Below are 20,316 nucleotides of genomic sequence, written 5' to 3' on the forward strand. Positions count from 1 at the left end.
CATCACAATAACCTATGTAATAACTTTAAACATTAGAAAAATAAATCTAAGAAAACCCAATCAAATAGAAAGCTTATCTTTAAAGAATTAAAGTATACTTACAATTGCTGTAGGCAACCCGGCATCTACTTTGTCCTAAATGAAATTTAGAAAGAAAAAAAAAAATACTTGAAAAGATATTTTCATTATAAAACAGAAAATGGTATAAGGCCTTTTCTTTACATAAACTTTGATCCAAATCAATTCAGACAGGAAATAGCACCTTTGTTTTTGCCCCTAAGAGAAACTACAAAAGTCGTATATACCAACAAAATATCAAGAGCAAGAGAGTAAGATCATTTTATTTTACTTACTATAACAGATGCTTCAGGAACGGTACTGATTATAAATGAAAATGTGAAGGAAAAGAGAAAGGAAAGAGGTTCCAGTCTCAATAATGTGAATAAAGTATACATACGATGGGTGAAAATAGTAGGCGTACATAAAGATTTTAGAAAAAGAAAACATACACCAAAGATATTCTTCCTCTAAGTAGGAGTTTTCTATCCAGCAGATTATGCAATACCCCCTCAATAAAACCTGAGCAAGTTATATTCAGTCAGTTCTCAAGCATAAGAAAATCAAAAATAAAGTGTTAGTTCCAGCTCCTTACCAGTAACTGTATGATCCTGGGAAAGTCACCTAACCCTTCTGGATATTAGTCACTCATCTGTTCAAGAAATAGCAAACACTGCCCTATCTATGTCAGTGAGTTGTCCTGAGAATCAAACTAATATAAAGTATCATATAAAGTATCATATAAAGTATCATATAAAGGGTATCAATTTGATGCTTCTATAGCTTTAAATACTAGCAATGGATTACAATGATTAGCACTGTAAGAGCAAAGAGCTTTCACATACATATAATTCACTATTTGATTCTTAAACCTGGAGAGATAGATAAAACAGGTGGTATTATTCTGATTTTCCAAATTAAGAAAATAGAAGTTTCAAACAGTTTAACTGACTTGCCCAAGATTATTCAGCAAGTGGTAGAACCATGTCTCAAACTCAGGGTTTCCAGGTTCCAACCAGGCTTATATCACTTCTGCATTTCTTTTCTATCAATGTGGTCAATTGGTTATCATAATCTCTCAGAAGGAAGAATCTCTTTTATCTGACTTATTGAGTTTCCCAGGAACTAACTTCAGAAACTTGCTCCAGTGCATAGGAATATGTATGAGGAGAAGCAATTACCAAGGTTGCTATGTACAATGTCCTGGAAGGCAGAATATACCCAACTTTGTATGGATATGTGTGTGTAAAGCCTGCCTGGCATAATGCTCAACAATGAAGCATGCAATAAATATTTGCTAAACGACTGATTTGTGTCCCAGACAGAGAAAAAGAGTGAGATATCAGATGAAGAACATAAACGATACTCAAAATGGAACCTGAATAATGAAATTAGAAGTCAGCTGACTTTAAAAACTAAAAACCACATATGTGGAAAGCATTTTAGAGATTACAGAATTTTAGTACTGGTGTTGAACATCTTAGGGTAGTGGTTTTAAAAAAATCAGATGCGTCAGAATCACCTGGGATACCTGTAAAAATGCAGATTCCTATGCAGTACATCTGGGGTGATGCTAGAGACTCCAAGTCAGTACGTCTGGGGTGATGCCAGGAATCTGCATTTTAATAATCATTCCAGGATAGTCTTACACATTACACACATTTTGCAAAAACACTGTGCTAAGGTATTTCTTTTATTGTAGGTGATCATTAAAAGAATAAATATCCTTTAAATTTTAATTTGAATTAATTTTAAATAGAGACCCATGTCATATTACTTTGAAGAGGTTTCCAAAATTAAACAATGAAGTTCATAACTTTAAAAGTTTCATCTCTCCCAAGTGTTCTCCAGGCGTGGATTACAAAGCCCTGATGATCAAGGCCCCAGGCAGCCCTAATAACATCACTAACCACATGGCTAAAGGCATTACTGAACAACTATTCAGGAGAGATATCAAAAATATAACTAGCTTTACATGTTAATAAACCAACCATCACAGAAAAGCATACAATTTAAATTGAGCTGGTAATCCAGAATTAGGAAGGCAGAGTATGAAGACTGTCACAGGAAAAGCAGTTTTCATTTTAACATACCAAAGGAGCTCAGCCATAGCAATGAAATAAGAAGAGAATGCAAACACTCTGGGATTTATTAGAATTTTTTCCTCCTTTTCAAGAAAGAGGAGAAACCCTTTTAAATAACAGATTTATCTAATCATTGTTCAGTGTCTGAGTTTTAGTTCAGTCTCCATTATTCAAAATATTTTTAAAACTACACAGGTGGGTCAAATGACTGTTCTGGTTCATCTTGATTTTGAAAGGAATGAATTTCATCACCTACATAAGGATTAAATTCAGAAAACGTCATGGAAATGTAATCCTCAACAGGTGGTTCCCATTCTAGAAAATATGAGTTACTCTCCACCTAGAAGAGGAAGGACAAATGCCCAAGTTTCCTCCATTGCTTGACTATCTCTCTATTTAAATTGACTTCATGATATATGAACTGGGTCAGGGTATACGAACTGCCCACAGAGAATACTTTTTCTTCCTTTTTTTTTTTTTTTTGGTATCTGCAATAAGAGCTTTAATGACCTGAAAATTGCAATGCGGTTATGGTGTCATAATGCTACTTCTGTATCAATCTCTTACTCTCCTGAAAAATCAAAACTTTGTCCACATCAAATATACAAAATGCCAATTAAACTTCATGAAAAGAACATAAAAACACATCTAAGTTCTTGAGGTATGAATCTGTCATCATCATCATCATTATCATTATTATTATATACAGGATCTACATATTGAATTAGCAGACTAAAATTGAAAGAGTACATAAAACTATAGGCTTGGGGTGGGTATCAAAGGAAAATTTGATAACACATACCAGAATCAGTGTCTATTGTCTTGATGATCTATTAAATATTTTTGCATTAACCCAGTGCTCTAAATCATTTTCAGAAAAGACCACAGATATTCTCTTCCAGCCATTTTCCACTGGACACGTTCACCAATACCACCTCCATTTCACAACAAAGAAACACTCGACTTGGAGCCAAAAACCCCAATTTTAAGTAATTACTCTGCTCTCTCCTAACCCAATGATGTAAGGCAAGTTAATATCACCTCTCTAAACCTGACTTCTCACTTGAAAATAGGACATGGCTTTCCCTACTTTCAAAGTTCTAAGAGTAAGTAAAATAAGGTACATGAAAAAACATTGTGAATTATTTTTTTTTAAAAAGAATCACTCAGTTGTAAAAGATTCTGAACAATCATTTCTCCATATGAAAAGACTAAAAGAACAAATACTAACTCACCAAATACACAAGATGGCAACTAAACTGAAAAGGAATTTAAAGAAAAGGCAGATAGTGTTTCTTTTAGGCTTGCTGCCATATTTCATTAGGCACACCCGAGACTCTGAGCAGACCTTTATTTCATGGCCGCACTAATTTCTATGTCAAGATGTGTAGCCATGTCTTGCGAGTCAAAAATAATCACACAAAACCATGAAAGCCAGATTTTATTTTTCTTAAGCCTCGAGCCAAGAGAAGTGCTGTGCTTTGTTTTATGCTCGTTCCTACTTCATTATGCCATTGCAGGTTATAAAGCTGGGGGGAGAGAACAAAATACTTACAGCTGCAGACACTATCTGAGCAGAAATTCCCTTCAAAAGTGAATGTCGCATAACTGATCCATGGAGTGAAAAAGAATCAGGTAACCTCTTCTTCCTAAAAAGAAAAAAAAAAGCTTAAGAACAAAAAACAAAACTGAAAACGCAGGGTCTCAAAGCTTTGAAAGAAACACACACGCACACACACATTAAAAACAAGAAAAGTGGAGAGGCATAAAGAGTCTAATAGTCCCACATTAAGATGTTGTATTAAACCCACATTGAACCTTGGAGAAGTCAGGCCAGAAAATGAAGAAAGCCGCAATCCTTTTTCACTGATTTAAACACTTCCATGCCCACCTTCATATAGCAAGAGGTTCTACTACTCACCAGGAGGTTGCCTATAGAGCACTCCTCCTGCCCTACATGTCTTCATCCCCTCTACCTGCCTTCTACCCTCGCCCACCTTTCTTGCCCTCCTCCTTTCTATAACCACCCTCTCCTTCTTCAGCCAACCACCTCAAATTCCCCATTCACTATTCATTCTCTGCTGCTCCTACTAACAGCTCCTTTCATTTACTCTACTCATCATCATACAAAATATAATTTTTAAAACTTTTACCAAACATTGAGCATCTACTCTGTGTGACCAAAAGTATGCTCTGGAGATGCAAAAATAATCAAGTCCAGGTTCCTACTCTCAAGGACCTCATAGCCTAGCTAGAAGGACTAATAAGTAGTTCACTGGTAAATGTAAGGACAGCCCTGGCTGGTGTGGCTCAGTTGCCTGAGGGACACCATGCTCTGAGAGGTCACCGGTTCAATTCCTGGTCAGGGCACATGCCCAGTTTGTGGGCTCAATTCCCAGTAGGGGGAGTGCAGGAGGCAGCCAATCAATGATTCTGTCTCACATCTATGTTTCTTTCTCTTCCTCTCCCTTCCTCTCTCTCTAAAAATCAATAAAAACGTATTTTTTAAAAATTCAAGGATAATGTTAGAGAAGAAAAATCAACAAAACACTATAGAAATGAAATAAATCAGAATTTAATCCTGTTTATTAGGGGAATATCAGGGACAGCTATAGAAAAGAGATGTCTAATCTGGCCTTGATGAATACCTAGGAGTCTGTCAGGCTACAAAAAAGCACAAGCAGAAATATAAAGTATGTGGGGAGGGGAGGCGTGGTGGTGGGGGAGGGGGGAGAAATGTGAGTACACAAAATACATGAAGCAAGAGGATTGGGGAGAGATGCTTAGAGATTAGGTCAAAATGGTAAGAAGGGTCCAGATTGATGCCATGACATTATTATATAGGCAAAAAGAGGATGCCATCTCATCAAAAACATTTAAATTATGGTGGTTTCATACAAATTTTTGGATTGTTTGTTCTATATCTATGAAAAATACAATTGGAGTTTGTTTTTTTTTAATTCTCACCTGATAGTATGTTTTTATTCATTTGAGAGAAAGAGAGCAAGAGAGAGATGTGAGAGCCCTGCCTGTTGTGGTTCAGTTGACTAAGTATCATCCTATAACCCAGAAGGTTGCTGGTTCAATTCATGGTCAGGGCACATGCCCAGTAGGAGGCATGTAGGAGTCAGCCAATCAGTGTTTCTCTGTCACATCGATGTTTCTCTCTCTCTTTAAAATCAATGAAAACATATATAAAAAACACAAATAAATTAATAAATAAAACACTGATGTGAGAAACATAAATGGGTTGTCTCCTGTAGGTGCCCTGATCAGGAATCAAACTCGCAACCTTTTGGTGCGAGGGTGGATGCTCCAATTGACTGACCCACCCGGCCAGGGCATCATTGGGATTTTGATAGGGATTTTATTAAATCTTTAGATGGCTTTGGGTATTATGAACATTTAGCAATATTAATCTATTAACATGGGATATCTTTCCATTCATTTGTGTCTTCCTCAGTTTCTTTCATCAGTGTACAGTTCTTTCACCTCCTTGGTTAAACTTATTCCTGAGTACTTTATTGTTTTTTGATGCTATTGTAAGTGGAATTGTTTTATTACTTTTTCTGACATTTTGTTGTTAGTATGTAGAAATGCAAATGACCCAAATTAGCCAAAGCAACCTTAGGAAAGAACAACAAAGCTAGACATTACATTTCTTGATTTCAAACTATATAACAAAGCTATAGTAATCAAAGCAGTATGGTACTGGCATGTAATCCAATGGGACAGAATTGAGAGCCCAAAAATAAATATGGGCAACTAAAATCTGACAAGGGAGCCAAGAACACTCAATGGGGAAAGAATCCTTTCTCCAGTAAATAGTGTTGAGGAAACTGGATAATCATATGCAGAAGAATAAAACTATACCCCTATCTTACACCACTCACAAAAAATAAATGGATTAAAGACTTAAACATAAGACCTGAAACCATGAAACTCCTAGAAGAAAACATAGGGAAAAATCTAAACATTGGTCTTGGCAAAAAGCATTTTGGATATGACACCAAAAGCACAAGCAACAAAAGCAAATATAAATAAATGGGATTACATCAAACTAAAAAGTTTCTGCACAGCAAAAGAAATAATCAACAAAATTAAAAGGCAATCTATGGCCGAAACCGGTTTGGCTCAGTGGATAGAGCGTCAGCCTGCGGATTGAGAGGTCCCGGGTTCGATTCCGGTCAAGGGCATGTACCTGGGTTGCGGGCACATCCCCAGTGGGGGATGTGCAGGAGGCAGCTGATCGATGTTTCTCTCTCATCGATGTTTCTAACTCTCTCTATCTCTCTCCCTTCCTCTCTGTGAAAAATCAATAAAATATATTAAAAAAAAAAAAAAAAAAGGCAATCTATGGAATAGAACATATTTGAAAATCATCTATCTGATAAGGGGTCAATATCCAAAATATATAAGGAACTCTTACAACTCAATATTAAAAAAATAAACAATACAAGTAAAATTATGGGCAGAGGATGTGAATACTATAGTAGACATTTTTCCCAAAAAGACATACAAATGGCCAACAGTACATAAAAAGATGCTCAACATCACTAATCATCAGCGAATACAAATCAAAACCACAATGATATATCACCTCATACCTATTAGGATGCTATTATAAAAAAGACAAGAGATAATTGGTGGTAAAGACCTAAGAAAAAAGAAATCCTATTGGTGGGAATGAAAATGATATGGCCATTATGGAAAACAGTATGAATATTTCTCAAAAAATTAAAAATAGAACTACCATATGATCCAGCAATCCCACTAAAGGAAATGAAGTCACTATATCTGCACTCCCATGTTCACTGCAGCATTTTTCACAATAGTCAATATAGGGAAACAACCCAATAGTCCATCTACAGAAAAATGGATAAAAAAGATGTGGAAGGTGTGTGTGTACAATATGGAATATTATTCAGCGATGAGAAAGAAAGAAATCCTGCTATTAGTGCCAAAATGATGGACACTGAGGGCATTATGCTACGTGAAATAAGTCAGATAGAGAAAGACAAATACTGTATGATCTCATATGTGGAATGTAAAAAAGCCAAACTCGTAGAATAGTAGTTTCCAGGGGCTGGGGCTTGGGGGAAATGCAGAGATGTTGGCCAAAGGGTACAGACTTCCAGTTACAATATGAATAAGTTCTGGGGAATCTAATGTACAGCATGATTACTATAGCTAACAATACTGTATATACTTGAAAGTTGCTAAGAGAGCAGATCTTAAGTGTTCTCACCACAAAAAGAAATGGCAATTATGTGAGGTGATGGAGGCGTTAACTAACCCTACTGTGGTAATCATTCCACAATATATGTATATCAAAGAATCACACTGTATACCTTTAGTCTACAGTGTTACATCTCAATTACATCTCAATAAAGCTGAAAAAGTTTTAAGTTATCTATTTATAGGAAACAGTGATGAACAGGTTAATGTACCCAGCAACGGCCCCTAATCCACAAAAGCTGACAACCTAAAGAAGACAGCACTGATACAGGTGAAATTTAAGAAGAGAAGAAAAATACAGACAACTTTATCAACATTAAAGTTACACATGAATTCAATAAAGTATTTACATTATGCTTCCTCCACTTCTCTTTCCTTTTCATGTGCTCTCCAAGAATTTAGAAGGTGAAAAGCAGCCAAAATGAACTTATTTAGGGTTAAAAGTCCTTTTAACAAATCTTTAATCATCTTTGTGACTCTCCTCTGAACCCATTCCAAGGGAATGAAGGAATGTTGGAGCTGACCTTAGAGAGTGGGAAGAAGGGGGTGAGGCGTGCAGGGAACAGAAAGATGGTGAGTAAACCAAGCTCCATGTTTCTACACTGTGCCAGGTTTGATTTGTGCTCCCTTCAGGGGCTCTACTACTTTGGGGAGTCCCTGGCTGTTATTACAGCTTCCTACTGGAGGTGCAAAAGATGGTGGTCATAGTACCCATCTTTTTATCCTCTCTCCTCAACAGTGCCAAAATCTTTAGGGCCTAATACGCATATTACTTTCACCCAAGTGGGACTTCTACTTCCTATGCAGGGCTTCAGCAGACCATATTGCGCTATAAAGAAATATTTAAATTTTAAATGATCAAATATTTCAATTATTTGCAATTGTGATTTCAATGAATACGTACTTACCTCTTTAAGTTGGTCCTGTCACCACTATCTGAGCTTGCCACAGATGAAGTATCATAGGAGTGAGAATCAATAGTATCAATGTTTAACAATGTAGGATCCTCAAGAACAAAGGACTCATCTTCATCATCAGTCTAAATTGAAAGAATATGGATCAATAAATTCAAAATTCCAAAAAATCTTTAAGTCAGATAGGCATTAATAGGTTTCTCCAAAACATCTGCATGCTTATTTTTGCTTTACACCTCTTTCCACGCATTGTTATTGACCAGAGAGGCATAGTACAGAATTAAATTTCAACTCTAGATAGACATCTTTCTACAAAAAGTTCACTCCAAAAATGTCTTTCTTGTAACAGGAAGAAGGAGCAATTATGCAGATTATTGTTAGCTGCAGAATATTTCTTAAAATTCAAATTTGTATAGATGTGCTTCTAGTTAACTAACAGTCAATGGCTAATTAGAAGAAAATAAATAGCACCTGACTATAAATAGTGCACAATGAGAAATATGACAGGCAACACAAGAAAGGCATTATAGGTTGGAAAGAGCATGTGCAAACACAGTGATTTCATAATATGGATTTTGTCCATGGAAAAAGAAGTAGTCCAAAATGACTGGAGTATATGAGGAGGAGTTGGAGGTGATGGTAGAAAGAAAAATAAACTATAACACAAATCATAAAAAGCCTTATACCCCATTGAGCTACGTGATAGCAGAGTCCATGTCTTTCTAGTCCACCACTGTATCCCTAGTGCCTAGTACAATACCTGACACATAATCAGTACTCATTTGTTTAATGAACTAGTGTCCTATATAGAGTAGGCAGTGGGAAGGCAACTGAGATTTTTAAGTGGACACACATCATAGGAACCATGTTTTAGAAAGATAAATGGGGCAGTGTGAAGATGGATGAGGGTAGAAGGGGGAGACTGAGGCAGGGAGACTATTAAGAACCAGTAAGAAGACTATTGGAACATCAAGGAAAGAGAGGAGTCCAGCCTACGAATGCAACAGAAGAGATCAAGAAAAAGAATAATGATAGAGATATTACTGAGATAAAATCCTAAGTCCATGGTTATCATTTATATGGGGGGAGGGAGTTTAAGGCAGAAGTCAAAGAAGATTCCAAGGATTTCAGCTTGAGAAACTAGGCAAAAGGTGATATTACTGAGATAAGAAAGCAGAATGGCAGATAAAGCAGAATAAGGAGTTCAGCTTTGAACAAGTGGATTCTGAGCAACAGACATTACAGAAAAATGTTCTGATCATACCTTCTCTTTCAGCTGGACTACCTTCTGCCTTACCATTTCCATTAATGTTCTTAAGAGAGCAGTCCATACTCATTATCTCTACTTTCTCCACCCATTACCAGCTACTGACAACTACCCTTGCTGAAATTAGCCAAATCCACTGGCCTATTTTCAGTTAGTATGTTCTCATCCTCTATGCATCATTCAGCACTGACCATTCCCTACTTGAAACTTTCTCTTCCCTTAGTTTCTAGTACATCTCTTTGCTGGTAATCCTCCAAGTTATGTGGTCTCTTCTAGCAGTCATGTTCTCTATTTTCTCCTCAGTCTAACCTTTAAATGATACTGTTCCCCAGGATTATATTCTTAGCACTCTTCCTGCTTCACTGACTATAGGAACAAGCGAATCCATACCTATAGCTTCAAGTACAATGTCATGCTAATGGTTTCAAAATCTGTATCGCCAGTTTCAACATTTCTCTTGAGGTTTAGGCTCATATTTCCAACTGCTTTTCAGATATCTCCACACACAAGTCTGCTAAGGGTTAAGGTTAGCAAGGAAATATTATGCTACTTGAGAGCTGTACAAGAATGGAACAACTGCTAGGAAAAGGGAAAGGAAATAATTCAGAAATCAGAACTATAGTGCAAAGGTCTTAAACAGGAGAGTCAATCAGAATCTTATTTGGTTTTCTTAAACACATGGGGACATAATTAAAGAAAATAGCGAAATTAAGCCAGGGTTGAGAGCTTACAGGATAAGTTAAAGAAAAAGTTTAACAGAAAAGTGGACAAAAGATATAAAAAGGCAATTCACAAAACAGATATCCAAATGGCCAAATATATGTCAAGTTTCATCAGTCTCCAGGGAACATCAGATTAAAAACTATGATGTGATACCACTACACACTTATAAGAAGGAATGGCTAAGTGAAAAAGAGAGAAAAATTCAAAAGTTGGTAAGGATAGGGTAACCAGAATACCATATATGTGCTAAAGTATATATTATTACAACCACTTTGAAAAACCCATGGCAGTATCTACCAAGGCTGAACATACCCATATCTGATGACTCAGCAATTCTACACCTAGGTTTATATCCCATAGAAATGTGTGTGTGTATGTGTCTTTCTGTATGTATGTATATACAGAGCTAAAGACATGAATGAGAATATTCACAGCAGCACTTTTCACAGTAGCCTGGAAATAAAAAGTACACAAATGCCCAGTAACATGAATAAATAATGGTATATACCAGTGATGGCGAACCTATGACACGCGTGTCAGAGGTGACACACGAACTCATTTTTTTGGTTGATTTTTCTTTGTTAAGTAGCATTTAAATATATATAATAAATATCAAAAATATAAATCTTTGTTTTACTATGGTTGCAAATATCAAAAAATTTCTATATGTGACACGGCACCAGAGTTAAGTTAGGGTTTTTCAAAATGCTGACACGCCGAGCTCAAAAGGTTCGCCATCACTGGTATATACATAAAAATTTTATATGGCAATGGGAATGAACAATTATATGCAAAAATATTACTAAATCTAAAGACATAATATTGAGAAAAGTAAGTCAGACACTCAAAAACACATAATGTATAATTCCACATATATAAAGTTCAAAGCAGGCAAGCTAATCAATGGTGGTAGAAGTTAGGATGGTTTGGGTACTGAAGGGGCACAAAAGGAGCTTCTGCTGTAGTAGTAATGTTTTCCTTCTTCATCTGGATTCTGGTTACATAGGGCGTTCAGTTTGTGAAAATTCACCAAGCGTACACTTACGATTTGTGCACTTTTTCTATATGTATGTTATACTTCAATAAAAAGTTCGAAAGAGCTTTCTGACGGCACAATGCAACAGTAGGATTGAAGTGAAGCCAGGACTACTCTCAGAGAATGGGAGACTAAGTAGGATCAAGAGACATGGTCTTGATGAGGTTAAAGACCAGGTTTAATGGAAGGGAGTGGCAGGGGAGGTTGTTATAGTTAGAGAATGGAATTTGAAAATTAAAAACCTCAGAGATAGCACAGTTTCAAAGGATGACAAGGCCTAGCAACATTATTTCATACCCTAAATTCTGAAATTTAGGATGTCTCAGTAATCTCTGCCTTTCCAACCTGTGAATATCTTGGATGTCTATTTCTTCCCAGCCTCTCTCCAGGTTGGTTTTGATGAACATCTGAACCCACATATCCTAGAGCAGCAGTTCTCAAGCTGTGGGTCACGACCCCTTTGGGGGATGAACGACCCTTTCACAGGGGTCGCCTAAGATCATCGGAAAACACATATATAATTACATATTGTTTTTGTGATTAATCACTATGCTTTAATTATGTTCAATTTGTAACAATGAAATTACGGGTCACCACAACATGAGGAACTGTATTAAAGGGTCACGGCATTAGGAAGGTTGAGAACCACCGTCCTAGAGCAAGTGGTTATTTAAACTTTCTACTTCTGCTCTTTTCATTTTTTTCTTCTTAAAAGTCATTTCCTTTAACACATTTGCCCCCCTACAGTCTTCATAATATTCTACAACTTAAATTATTTTTACTTTCACTTATTTGCCTGCCTAGCTCCCTTGAGGTATGAAGGCTGTTCAATTTCTTTTCTTTTTTTTTTACTTTTTAATAAATTTATAGAGTGACAGTTAAGAATATTATATAGGTTTCAGGTATACAATTCTATAATACATCATCTATTTATTGTATTGTGTGTTTATCACCCCAAGTCAAGTCATCTCCCATCAACACTTATCCCCCGCCCCCTTTACCTTCTTCCCTGAGACCCTGCCCCATCCAATTTGCAGCCCCTCCCAAGCTGTTTGTAGTGGCTTTTCCAAATGAATGACCTGTCCTAGCTCAGGCTTCAGACTTCCCTAAAATCTCTCAAACAAGCAGCAGCTGGCCTCAGCATCCCCCATACCTCTTGCTAAGTGATTCCAGACACCGCACTAGCAGCACCTGCCTTGGTACACAGGTTGGAATGGGCACTTCCAAGCCCAACACAAGTAGTGCCATCTGTAGGTCACGCTGTAGCTTGTGCCAACTGGCCCCAGGCAAAGCACAGGCAGTGGTTGACTTTGCACCTCCCAGGAGCCCCTGAGACAGTGCACTCTATGGTCAGCTTCAGACTATAGCAGATTACAACCCCACCATACCCAGGAGCAACACACTCAAGGGTTGGACTGGGTGAGCACCAAAGCCCCACTGAAGCAAGTCCTGCTCCATGGACTTGCTTGGACTTGCACAGCAGTTATTTCACTGTAGTCGCAGCTGTCCTCACAGCCAATTGGTCTGGGGGGTCAATCCCTCCCAGTGATGCCAACAGCAATCAAAGCTCAACTACAACAGGACAGTACACATAGCGACAAACAGGCAAACCTACAGCGTCCAGCTCAGGTGACTGGGGAAGCTGAGCCATTGGGAACTAGAGGATACCTACTACACAAGGCCACTCTACCAACTCCAGGAGACAAAGCATATCTACCTCATACATAGAAACGAACACAGGGAAGCAGCCAAAATGTGAAGACAAAGAAACAGGTCGAAAATGAAAGAACAGAAGAAATCTCCAGAAAAAGAACTAAATTAAATAGAAGCAAAGAAACTGCCAGGGACAGATTTCAAAACAATGGTTATAAGGATGCTCAAGGAACTTAATAGGACTTCAAGGAACTTAGTGAGAACATCAATGACATCAAAAAGGACCAGTTAGCCCTAACCCAGTGATGGCGAACCTTTTGAGCTTGGCGTATCAGCATTTTAAAAAACCCAAACTTAACTTTGGTGCCTTGTCACATACAGAAATTTTTTGATATTTGCAGCCATAGTAAAACAAAGATTTATATTTTTGATATTTATTTTATATACTTAAATGCCACTTAACAAAGAAAAATCAACCAAAAAAATGAGTTCGCGTGTCAAAGGTGTCATAGGTTCGCCATCACTGGCCTCACCAGTTTGGCTCAGTGGATAGAGCAGCTGTGGGCAAACTATGGCCCGCGGGCCGGATCCAGCCCGTTTGAAATGAATAAAACTGAAAAAAAAAAAGACCGTACCCTTTTATGTAATGATGTTTACTTTGAATTTATATTAGTTCACACAAACACTCCATCCATGCTTTTGTTCCGGCCCTCCAGTCCAGTTTAAGAACCCATTGTGGCCCTCGAGTCAAAAAGTTTGCCCACCCCTGGGATAGAGTGTCGGCCTGTGGATCGAAAGGTTCCAGGTTCGATTCCGGTCAAGGGCATGTACCTTGGTTGCAGGCACATCCCCAGTAGGAGGTGTGCAGGAAGCAGCTGATTGATGTTTCTCTCTCATCAATGTTTCTAACTCTCTATCCCTCTCTCTTCCTCTCTGTAAAAAATCAATAAAAATACATTTTAAAAAAACAAAAAGGACCAGTTAGAAATGAAGGATACCCTAACTGAATTAAAAAATAATTTACAGGGATTTGACATTAGAGTAGAGGATTACAAGAATCAAATCATCGATTTGGAATATGAGGAAGCAAAAAACACCCAATCAGAAGAGCAAGAAGAAAAAAGAATAAAAAAATATAAAGACAGTATAAGGAGTCTTTGGGACAACTTCAAGAATACCAACATTCACATCCTGGGGGTGCCAGAAGGAGAAGAGAGGGAGCAACAAATTCAAAACCTATTTGAAAAAATAATGACAGAAAACTTCCATTACCTGGTGAAAAAAATAGACATACAAGTCCAGGAAGCACAGAGAGTTCCAAGCAAGATGAACCCAAAGAGGCCCACACCAAGACACATCATAATTAAAATGCCAAAGGTTAAAGACAAAGAGAGAATCTTAAAAGCAGCTAGAGAAAAACAGTTACCTATAAGGGAGCACTCATACGAGTATCAGCTAATTTCTCAATGTTGTAGTCCAGAAGAGAGTGATAAGAAATAATCGAAGTGATGAAAAGCAAAAACCTACAAACAAGATTACTCTACCCAGCAAAGCTATCATTTAGAATTTAAGGTCAGATAAAAAGTTTCAGAAACAAGAAAAAGCTAAAGGACCTCATCTCCACCAAACCAGTATTACATAAAATGCTAAAGAGTCTTCTTTAAGAAGAAGGTCAAAAATATGAATAATAAAATGGCAATAAATACGTATCTATCAACAATTGAATCTAAAAATCAAAATAAACGAACAAGGAGTCTAATGAACAAAATAAACTGGTGAATAAAATTGAACCAGAGACCTGGAAACATGGAACAGACTGACAAATCTCAGAGGGAAAATTGTGTGTGTGTGTGTGTGTGTGTGTGCAGGGGGGGAGGGGGAGATTCACCAAAGAACTTATATGCATACATGCATTTCCCATGGACATAAACAATAAATAGGGTGGTGAAGGCCTGGGACAGGGTGGGATTTAGGTAGAGTGATGCAATGGGGGGGGGGGGGGTGATGGGGGGGGGACATCTGTAATGCTCTCAACAATAAAGAGGGTTTTTTTAAAGTAACAGCAATATCAACTAATATAAAAATAAAAATAAAAGTCATGTGAGAAAAATGAAAGATACAATTCACAAAGAAAGTAGTTCCCATCCTATAATAAAGTGTTGGCTATTACCCTAAAAGTAGTATACGGAAAGAAGTAATAAAGACCAAGGCCCAACTCACTCAGAGCTGTGGGATCAGTGGGCATTTCTGTTGGGGAAACTTTGCATCATTATCTTTTAGAAAACACAACCAAGGATCTGAAATAGATTTATACATTAAAAAATAGAAGCTAAAACCTTCAAGGGAAGTCTTAAGCAAGTTTGTAAAAGATCAAGAAGACTGAGCTGAAGAATTGTCAGGAGATGCAGGGTATATTTCACAAACATGTACTTCCACAAAGTTCCTTTACAAAGTCTTTATATCGCTAATTTCTAACATTATGCCATCGTGGTCTGTGAAGAAGCTTTTTATGATTTCAATCTTCTTGAATTTGTGGAGACTTTGCTTGTGACCCAATATGTGGTCTATTTTTGAATATGTCCCATGAGCACCTGAGAGGAATGTATATTCCGCAGCTGTGGGGTGAAGTGTTCTGAAGATGTCAATTAAGTCCATCTGATCTAGTGAGTCATTTAGGATTGCTGTTTCTTTGCTGAGTTTTTGTCTAGCGGATTTATCCAGTGATGTCAGTGGTGTATTAAAGTCCCCTACTATGATTGTATTGTTGTCGATCTCTCCCCTGATATCTTCCAGAAGTTTTCTTATGTATGTGGGTGCTCCTGCATTGGGTGCATATATGTTTACCAGGGTTATATCTATATCGCTAATTCAGAAAAGGATAACATCATTTCAAAAGTCTGAGAAACTTTTTACTAGACATAGTACTCATAAGAAAAATTATGGAGGTTGTTTTTTCTTTATATAGAAGGATGATGAGGCACATTGCAAGGCTGCAGATGCTCTTTAGTATCAGAGGATGAGCTATTTGAATATCACTGGTAGCGATAATGTTATCAAAACATAATACAAATCTCAAAAGTGACATGAGTTTAGTATTTCAACTCACTTAATAAAACATTTTTTTTAAATCTACCAAGTAGGAGGCATTGTACTAGGCACAGAGATGATCAAGATATGGCTTCTGCCCTTAAAAAGCTCACAATCTAGATCAGCACTGTCCAACAGAACTTTCTGCAAAGATAGAAATAGTTTGTATCTCTTCTGTTCACTATAGTAGCCACTAGCTACATGTGGAGTACTGAGCACTTGAAATGTGTCTTGTACAACTGAGGAATTGAATTTTTAATTCTTTTTTAACTGTAAGTAATGTAAATTTAAAATGCCACATGTGGCTAGTGGTTTCCACATTGGACAGTGCAGATATTGATATATACTAGTATACTATAACTAATCTAGTAGTATTATAATCAATACCATAAAATGATCACTAATATATACTTACCTCATTTAGTATGCTTTCCAATGTTGGAGGAGTATCAACTTGAGGAATATCAAACTCCTTGTCATCAATCTAAATAGAGAAAAGAAATTAATGCTCACACAATGATGCTTTCCCTCTTACAATCATGTGTTTTAATTAATTTTGAACCATTCATTAAGAGACAGACATACTACCAAACTGATCACACAGAAAGCAACTCAATAAAAATCCATGGTAATAAGGATCAGGTCAAAAGACTACAGAATTATTTCCTTTCCCATCCACCTATCAGTGATTATAAAGACAAATATGCACTGACTACACCATCCTGACAGCCCTTTCCAGAAAGCTTCTGTTGAAGGATTTTGGCATCTGCTTTCTTAGATAATGACAAAACAGCATGTTTTATGACAATCCCTAATTTTCTAAGTTAGACATAAGTCATATAAGCTATATATACAAAGGTCTGACATTGCATTTGTTAGTCATTTCATAAATGATGGTGAGATTAATTAGGTCAAACAATTTGTCATTAAATATTCTCATGGGGGGGTGGGAATTACTATGTAAGAATTCTAAACCTACCACTAGCTCTATGATCTTAAGTCATTTAATATAGTGGCACTTCAGTTTCTTCTTTTATAAAATGGATTGTCAGAGTATTGTAAAGCTCAAATGAGAACATGTAATAAAGTATTTCATAAACTAAAATGAACTATACAAATGAAGAGTGATAGTATCTCATAAAACTGTATACACTCTTATTAATCCATGCAAAAATGATAGATTTAAAGTCTTTGATTATAAAGTACAGTCTAATGAACATTCCTGTCAAATTCATCACTTAACAAAAGTTGAATTTTACCAGATCATTTTTGAACTCCAGTTCCTTGTCCAGATCTATGTAGGAGAATTTTGAAAGTGAAGCTTCTAGATTGAAAGATTTATTCAGTTCTTCTTCAGTAGTCTTGGCACAGAGGCTCTGTTCCACATTTTCATGGTCTGGTTCATTTTCCATATTTACTTTTAAGAATTGTATTCAGTCAATCCAAGCAAGTTATTGTTTGTTTGTTTGTTTTGGCCTTAAATCATGATGACCTGAATGATGATCTCTTCAAAAAAGAAAATAATATGTTGTTTAGATTTCCTCAACTGGACATTCTGAAGACTTACTTGGTCAGACTTTTGGGAAACTTAATCATCTGATTATAGAAAAGGGAAATCAAAACTGGGATATGAGGTATGATATGGAGCTGGGTTTCTATGGGAGCATAAAGGAAGAACATCTAACTCAGGAGTCTAGGAAGGGACCCACCACCTGAAGTCATAAGTCTGGTGATAGTGACAGACTTGGGATAAACGCAGTCACCAGACCTGGTATTAATTATATTTATGTTCCTAAGAGCATAAGGACAAACTGGTGCCAAAAGCTACAATTAACCCTTTCATCACATTCTTAAACCTCAGAGTCGATCTCCAATTCCTCTGTAGATAAGCATATAGACCAAGTTTTACACTGGCATCTATACAGGGCCACAGATCCCTCAGGGAGCCTTGGGTAGACACAAAGAGCCCAAAATGAATAGCTAGTCACTTAATATGATACTAGTAAATTGAAGGGTTAAGATCTATCAGGGTAGGTAACAATTTTGCTGAAATAAAATAATTCCACAACCAACTAGAGATTTCTAGAAAGAAAGCCAGTCATACAGAAACATGGACATTTTCAGGGAAAACTGAAATACTTAAAAAAAAAAATGTGTGCACCTTTTTTTTGTAGATTTCACAGCACTAAATAATACAATGCTATATCAAAAAGAAACAGATGGCCAGGCTGGCGTGGCTCAGTGGTTGAGCGTCAACCTATGAATCAGGAGGTCACGGTTCAATTCCCAGACAGGGTACATGCCTGGGTTGCGGGCTTAATCCCCAGTAGAGGGTGTGCAGGTGGCAGCCAATCAATGACTCTTGCTCATCACTGATGTTTCTATCTCTCTCTCCCTCTCTAAAATCAATAAAAATATTTAAAAAAAAAAAAAAAAAAAAACATGCCGGGACCGGTTTGGCTCAGTGGATGGAGCGTCGGCCTGCGGACTGAGGGGTCCTGGGTTCGATTCCGGTCAAGGGCATGTACCTGGGTTGCGGGCACATCCCCAGTAGGGGGTGTGCAGGAGACAGCTGATCGATGTTTCTCTCTCATCGATGTTTCTAACTCTCTATCTCTCTCCTTTCCTCTTGGTAAAAAATCAATAAAATATATTTAAAAAAAATAAAATAAAAAAATAAAAAATAAATTAAAAAAAAACAGATAATTTTGTTTATTCACAAAATTGTCTAGCATGCAATTATCTGCAAAATTTCTAGAAAACTAAAAATATAGCCAGGAAAAAGTAATTATAGGTGTAGAGATTAAATTTACTTTTAAATGTTATTAGTTTATGTTATAATTAGACTCCAATTGACCAAACTTTTAAAAATCCACCACTTAGCTCTACCTGCTTAGAATAAAGAAATAAAAATATGAAAACAGAAACAATGCCATAGTAATAATGATAGTAAAAATAACTCTCCCCACCAAACTCCTCTTACTCTTACTCTTGCCTTCACGTTAGTGAAGTAAAGGCAAAAGAAAAAAAAAAGAGCTGACAACCACTGAGCCATTGAAAGAGTTAATTTTTTAAAGGGAATAGAGCATGTTGTTGTTTTTTAAATACATAACATACATGCCCAAAATACAAAATGTTATCTAACTGGGCTCATTTTTTTGTTTAATTAGGCTCATTTTTTATTTTCTTTATTTTATTATTTTTTCATCACCATTAATTCCCCATGTTCCCATACTTACAATTAATTTCACTTCCTTCAGTGTTTCAGTTTTGTCACACTAAAAAAATTAATATCTACTATGTGTATGACTCATGAAGACTGTTTTTTTAAGGGCTGAAACCAATTTTTTCTAGCTAGTACATTTGGCATATTATCAAATACAGACTAATTTCTTTCACATGCCACAGAAGATAGACTCTAAGGCTTTTATAAAACACATGCTATTAAATATATTCCTAAAAGACATAATTGAGGGTACTCTGTATCTGGCAACATTAGAGAGTATCCTTCCAATCTCAGTTACTAAATGTACTGCTTCTTTTGCAATGAACCAAATATGGTAGCAATATTAGCAATATTATATGCCTTTCTTCAAAGAAAACTGAGCTAGCTCATGAAAAGTTACTTCTTAATAAAGTTCACTCTTGTTTGTACCATTTAGCAAAAATTATTACAATTAGTCAAAGAATGTTTGCAAACATGCACAATTAAATTTATATTCAGTGATTCTTCAGGAAAGTTACTGAGATTTATTCATATGTGTATATTAGAGGCCCAGTGCACAAAATTCATACACAGGGGGGATGGGAGTCCCTCAGCTCGGCCTGCACCCTCTCGCAATCCAGGACCTCTGGCTCCTAATCGCTCGCCTGCCTGCCTGATCGCCCCTAACCACTCGCCTGCCTGCTTGATCGCCCCTAACCACTCACCTGCCTGCCTGATCACCCCTAACTGCCTCTGCCTGCCTGCCTGATCACCCCTAACCACTCTGCCTGCCTGCCTGATTGTCCCTAACTGCTCACCTGACTGCCTGCCTGATCGCCCCTAACCTGCTCGCCTGCTTGCCTGATCACCCCTAACCACTCTGCTTGGCTTCCTGATCGCCCCTAACCACTTGCCTGACTGCCTGATCACCTCTAACCACTCTGCCTGCCTGATTGCCCCTAACCACTTGCCTGACTGCCTGATCACCTCTAACCACTCACCTACCTGCCTGATTGCCCCTAAACACTCACCTGCCTGACTGATTGCCCCTA

The 20,316-nt window shown here is 37.1% G+C and overlaps 1 protein-coding gene across 2 annotated transcripts in view; it reads right to left on the reverse strand.

Annotated features, from left to right (window-relative positions):
* Positions 1-20,316, reverse strand: part of VPS8 (VPS8 subunit of CORVET complex) — a 245,328-nt gene that overhangs the window by 211,857 nt on the left and 13,155 nt on the right. For both annotated transcript variants that reach the window (XM_070406658.1, XM_070406657.1), the window contains exons 2-6: positions 17,319-17,565; positions 16,475-16,543; positions 8,288-8,418; positions 3,697-3,790; positions 103-135 (exon numbers count right to left, since the gene is read on the reverse strand). In XM_070406658.1, coding sequence (XP_070262759.1) covers positions 103-135; positions 3,697-3,790; positions 8,288-8,418; positions 16,475-16,543; positions 17,319-17,471 — 480 coding nt within the window. In that variant the 5' untranslated portion in view covers positions 17,472-17,565. The remainder of the gene's footprint in view (positions 1-102; positions 136-3,696; positions 3,791-8,287; positions 8,419-16,474; positions 16,544-17,318; positions 17,566-20,316) is intronic.

Source organism: Myotis yumanensis, unplaced genomic scaffold (genome assembly GCF_028538775.1).
Source record: "Myotis yumanensis isolate MYYU_CA2020_CCGP unplaced genomic scaffold, mMyoYum1.0.hap1 SCAF_2, whole genome shotgun sequence".
Lineage (NCBI taxonomy): Eukaryota > Metazoa > Chordata > Mammalia > Chiroptera > Vespertilionidae > Myotis > Myotis yumanensis.